The sequence below is a fragment of the Atta cephalotes genome (genome assembly GCF_000143395.1).
Source record: "Atta cephalotes unplaced genomic scaffold scaffold00058, whole genome shotgun sequence".
Classification (NCBI taxonomy): domain Eukaryota; kingdom Metazoa; phylum Arthropoda; class Insecta; order Hymenoptera; family Formicidae; genus Atta; species Atta cephalotes.
In genome coordinates this window covers 385,893-391,777 of record NW_012130122.1, presented here as the reverse complement: position 1 = coordinate 391,777, position 5,885 = coordinate 385,893, and the positions used below count along the sequence as shown (strand labels likewise).

The 5,885-nt window shown below is 38.2% G+C and overlaps 1 protein-coding gene across 1 annotated transcript; it reads left to right on the top strand.

Annotated features, from left to right (window-relative positions):
• Positions 1–451: 451 nt before the first annotated feature.
• LOC105623507 (putative adenosylhomocysteinase 3) lies at positions 452–4,479 on the top strand. The gene is made up of 10 exons (XM_012204901.1): positions 452–493; positions 973–1,057; positions 1,396–1,589; positions 1,743–2,067; positions 2,265–2,415; positions 2,517–2,669; positions 2,762–2,927; positions 3,075–3,321; positions 3,582–3,706; positions 4,360–4,479. The coding sequence occupies exons 3-10, from the start codon at positions 1,545–1,547 to the stop codon at positions 4,477–4,479; spliced, it is 1,332 nt and encodes a 443-aa protein (XP_012060291.1). The 5' UTR covers positions 452–493; positions 973–1,057; positions 1,396–1,544.
• Positions 4,480–5,885: the final 1,406 nt, after the last annotated feature.

Below are 5,885 nucleotides of genomic sequence, written 5' to 3'. Positions count from 1 at the left end.
TCTTGCTCGGTTCATCTTTCCTGTTTTTTCTTATAGAAAGAAAAGAAAGAAATATCAACTGTGAAGTTCAAGAAGTTCAGTTTAAAAGAACAGATTTATAGACTCAAGATTATTTTGGATAACATGAGTTTGTGTGAAAGTTGTTTTATTTCAACTCTTCTATATGTTCCTTAACTTTGATAGTAATCTTTTAAATCACCTTGTAGAATACTTTATAATTTTCATCTCATAATAATCAATCATGATTTGTGATTTGAATCATTTTACTCGATATAAAAGAATTATGCAAGATACGGAAATAAAATGCGAAGAATTGAGTGCTGTCGTAAAAATATCTATTACGCACAAGTATGAAAACCTTTGGGAGCTTTGTACCAAACTACGGACTGTATTGCGGACACTTTGATGCATTTGAATGATGAAATGGTGGTTGTTGTGATTTCAGAGCCTAGAGGCATCAAATAATGCCTTTCACGGCGCGAGAACAAAATTAGTAAGTAAGAATATATATGTGTATAAAAAACACACAGTAAATCTGTACTCCCAATGCCATAGAATGATCCTTGCTATTTCCTTGCAGGGCTGCCTTAACTTTTCCGCCATATAAATGTGTGTGCTGATCAGATTTGCCGTTCTCGCTTATCGATTAGATAACACAGACTAATGGGACGATTAGCAAATGTAATTAGAGTTTCTCGCATCTTGTTTTACCGTTATTTTTCGCTTCAAGAGAGCAAATAATCCTACTTGAGACATTGTTGAAATTTCATCATGCATAATGACGTGAAGAGATAAAGTAATATTTTTTTAACAGATTAATTGTCTTTATTGATCTGTGTACATTCAGCACAACAAACTAGCTTCATGCGCACTCTTTCAGTTTGTAATTTCTCTCAATGCATTTCGCAGCCCCTTAGAAAAGAGAGTCTTTTTCATGACCCATTGAACCTGACTGTACTTTTCAAATTTTAGGACTCCAAGTCTGGAGCATTGAAGAAGTCCAGTCGCTACCGGAGCCGCTCTTTGTCAGCTAGCAGCACTGACAGTTACAGTTCTGGTACGAAAGATTTAGACACGTAGCAAAATATTATAATTGTAGAACTCTGTGTTTTGCTTGTTGAAGGAAGAAACATTTTGTAGCTTACTTCTGTATACTTCTGTATAATAATCATATTATCCTCTTCTAACATCAGTTTGTACTTTAATCGCAAGCATCAACGTTTAAAGCGTTACATATGTATCGCTCATGGGTTTTATCATCATAATTGTTTAGAATTAGTAATCGTTCTAACACGGACTTAGCAATTGCATTAGTCACTCCGTTAGGATAATCTGCATCTGCACCTCAATGTGGTACTAATAATCGACGTTTTTCGGCATCTGGCGCTATCTTAGCCTCTTATACAGGAAGCTCGTCCGACGAGGATGACGTTTCACCGCGCGAGAAGATCCAGAAGACAGAGAAGGGCTTCACGGATTTCTGCGTGCGTAACATCAATCAACAAGCTTTCGGCCGCAGAGAGATCGAGATCGCCGAACAGGAGATGCCGGGAATCATGGCATTGCGGAAACGCGCGGGGGACGACAAGGTATACCTCTCAAAGCATCACTTTCTCTTTGATAACAATAAAGATCGTCAACGCTCGGATACTTTTTAAGGAGAATAAAAATTCAGTTTTTAGATAAATTCTCGTTCGATTGCGAGAGAAAGAGAAAAAAATCTGACTAATATCTTTACATAGCCGTTGAAAAACGCCAAGATTGTGGGATGCACTCATATCAACGCGCAGACTGCCGTTCTGATTGAAACACTGGTGGAACTCGGCGCGCAAGTGCGATGGGCGGCGTGCAACATTTATTCCACACAGAACGAGGTAGCCGCGGCGTTGGCGTACGCCGGATATCCGGTGTTTGCGTGGCGTGGTGAAACCGAAGAAGATTTCTGGTGGTGCATCGATAAATGCGTGGCGGCTGAAAATTGGCAGCCTAATATGATACTGGACGACGGCGGTGATGCTACTCACTTGATGCTCAAGAAATACAACGCCATGTTCAAAATGATCCAAGGTTTTATCTTATTCCATGCCTAGTGTTAACATTACAATTTATTGTAGCTTGTATACGTTAGAGAAGATTCTTGACACCAGAAAGTCATAATTTAATAGCAGTAATGATTAACAAAAATTAATATTTTCTCGACCATAAACAATTCTCTTGATGTCTGATTTATGGATGAGTAAAATATTAGAAATATGTTCTTTTAGGAATTGTCGAGGAGAGTGTCACAGGTGTACATAGATTATATCAATTGTCAAAAGCAGGAAAATTATCTGTTCCCGCGATGAATGTGAATGATAGTGTAACTAAAACGAAATTCGATAATCTCTATAGTTGCCGCGAGAGCATCATTGATAGGTGAGTTTACGTATATCGCCTTATTAAGGAGATCTCGAATAGGTTTAATCTGAATGTGATGCTTGTTAGTTTTCAGCACTTATCGAATTTATTGCTTATAGTTTGAAAAGATCGACTGACATCATGTTTGGAGGGAAGCAAGTTGTAATATGCGGTTATGGAGAAGTCGGGAAGGGGTGTTGTCAAGCTCTCAAAGGCTTAGGCTGTATCGTGTATATTACCGAAATCGATCCCATATGCGCCTTGCAGGCCAGGTAAGGCGCGCTTGCCGAGCGATTAATTTCCACAACCAGATCGTTCGCTGAGTCGGATAGAAATTCTATACATATGTGTTGTCGCATTACAGCATGGACGGCTTCAGAGTGATGAAGCTCAATGAAGTCATTCGAAATGTAGACATTGTTATTACAGCGACGGGCAATAAAAATGTGGTCACGCGCGAGCACATGGACAAAATGAAGAACGGATGCGTCGTGTGCAACATGGGCCATAGCAACACGGAGATAGACGTCGTATGTCCCAATTTATCTTCTTTACCCGCGTGGCGTGCGATTACGCGATGGACAATTATAGCAATCCGATTCGCGAGCGATTGATTTGATATGATTTGCGCGAAGGAAGACTGAGGATTAAATCTCCTTAAATATTATTTTTAATAGAACAGTTTACGCACGCCCGATTTGACTTGGGAGAAAGTCAGATCGCAAGTGGACCATGTTATTTGGCCGGACGGTAAGCGCATCGTTTTGCTAGCAGAAGGTCGTTTAGTGAATCTGTCATGCTCAAGTATTCCATCCTTTGTGGTGTCGATTACTGCCGCTACACAAGCGTTAGCCCTCATCGAACTATTTAACGCGCCACCAGGACGATACAAGAGCGACGTTTATTTGCTGCCGAAAAAAATGGGTAAGCACATCTATAGATGTTAAAATGCAGTTTCTTTACGTCATATATGTTAAGCGAAAAGAAGATTTATTGTCTCAAAGCAATTTTTATTTATTAAAGTAATTAATTAATTTGAAATAATTAAAATAATTATGACTTGATTTTATATTATTCTTTTCCTTATTTAGAACAATTTTTAAGATACTTAATTTTTTACTTAATTTTTTTGTCAAGTATATCGTAAGACGATAAAAGTATGACATCGTAATGTTGATTTGTAGATGAATACGTAGCGTCATTACATTTACCCACTTTCGACGCACATCTGACGGAATTGACAGATGAACAAGCAAAGTATATGGGTCTTAATAAAGCGGGTCCGTTCAAGCCTAATTATTATCGGTTAGTATCAAGCTTCGGATTCTGGCACGAGTGTGATTGAGTAATCGTGTGTGTTTGTCTACCTGTGTTACCCACCTACTGTGGATTTGTTTCAGCTACTAAAAAACCATTGGACGAGTAATGTGGCATTGACTAGCACGTGCGACACTCACTCAGCATTACACACTTTTACAGTATTAAAAAAAGAAATAGAAAAAACGAGCCATCCTTCCTTGACTTTGTGCCGAAGCTGGCTTTCTTTTTTCCACTGATATCTCTTTCGTAAAATCAATAAGAGACTTTTATTTATGGTTCAACCTTCGTAGAGAGATCCGCGCGACGTGATTCCGCTATGTTATCGCTAATCATCCGCAAGGAATGCGTTAATAATGTTATACTGAACACACTGATCCAATAAGTTACCCAATAATCGATATTAGAAACCATTACCAGGGCTGGACAAAATGCATTTGAGAAAACAAAAGTTCATTGTTTTTTGAACAACATATCAAAGACGTTTTTCTTTTCTCTAACACATGTATCTCTGTCTAGTCCTGGAATTTACATAACTGAATTTATATCCAACTAACTCTTGTAACAGTTTTCTTCTTAAAAATGCGCGAGTGTAGAACCTGCATTTGTCAAGTTAAACAAAGAGAGAAAGAGGAAAAAGAGAAGCTTTCTCTAAAAAGTTGCCAGATTGTACACGCCAATAAACCCACACATAAAAAATCGTTGGTTGAATACTGTTGTAGATATAAATGCGAGTCATGTATAGTTTGCAAACCGAAGAGGTAATTGAAATTGTATCTGTCCATTAGTTACTACCTGCAGTAAGTTATAGCATTATAGTTTGTAAATGATGCAAACATTTTAATATAGTAATGTGAGACTTGTATACGTATGATATCTGATAATGGATTTGCATAGGGTTTAAAAGAAAGACCGAGAGGATTAAAAGTTAAACAAGAATATATTGTTTGACCAGTTCAATGCTTCCTTTCGGTCGAAAATTTTTCCACAGTTATAACATTACACCTTTCAATTTTTCTTTTAACATCCCGCGCGAACGTTACACACAAGTTCACATACGTATACAAGTTTGAGTTTTTCTTAGTGCGTGCAGATGATGCATGTTAGTCAATGATATTGTTATGTCCTTATAGTAACGAAAATTGTATGCGCGACGCGTTGCCCACCATGAACGATGCATCATCCGCGACTATTTATACATCAGCCGTTTTCTGCAAGTTGCGGAAATCAGCCGCGTTTCGCAGGCGACTAATGCAAAACTCGTGTACATAATTATTTAAGGAGGGAGGACCGACACACGAATTAAGATGATAAGCTCTATCGTGGATTACAGTCTGTTAATCTGTGGTTATCATTGTTACTCCCCCGTGCACGGCACGAGGAATGATTTGCGTATCCATACGTTTAGGAACAAAATAAACGCCTATCATTTAGAGAATTGATCTTTCAGATTCTTTCTTGGAACCACCCTCATCCTCTTAATAATGATTACGAGCTAAAACCGCTTCGCGTCGGTCCGCATTACGAGTTAAAACCGCTTCGCGTCAGTCCGTATTATCGACAATGTTAGCCGAAAGCACAAGACGCACATTGAGTTTCATATTGCGTAAGAATGTGTTTCGATTCAGTGCAATCCAATAAAAATTCTCGGAATGAATTAGGGCATGACTCGATCTCGCATCAGGATGGATCAACATCATCAGAAAAGCAATTAAAATAGGCTTGTTACGAAAATATTCGAACTGATGTTTAATTTAGAGATGATATATGATCTGTAAACGAATAAGTGCATTCAAGTCTCCGTTATGAAGCGAGGAATAAATTGAGAAACAAAGTCGCATGGCAAAACATAAACAAGCGTAGGCGAGAATAAGTTTAGGAGAAAATCAATAACGACAATGTTCCTAGTTGAGACCAAAGTTTTTCATTAAATAAATATGTAGCATTATACATAGCTAGAATTTGTGGACTGTTTAAGCGATAATTCAATGATGCGTCCTCTGATGTTCTCCGTTTTGGACATGATGGGAAACCTATACGAAACGCGAAGCATTATTTTGTCTGCATTGCTTCGGAGATTCTTATTAGCGTACAACCCGTACAGCTTATATCGATGACTCGTGAAAACCGCTACCATTCATTCCAGCAAGAAAGGAATATGTTGCATTATA

Coding starts and splice junctions, on each gene's coding strand:
- LOC105623507 (XM_012204901.1), top strand. CDS start 1,545: ATGCCGGGAATCATGGCATTGCGGAAACGCGCGGGGGACGACAAG. Junction 2,068..2,264: donor CATGTTCAAAATGATCCAAG/GTTTTATCTTAT, acceptor ATGTTCTTTTAG/GAATTGTCGAGGAGAGTGTC. Junction 2,928..3,074: donor GCAACACGGAGATAGACGTC/GTATGTCCCAAT, acceptor TATTTTTAATAG/AACAGTTTACGCACGCCCGA.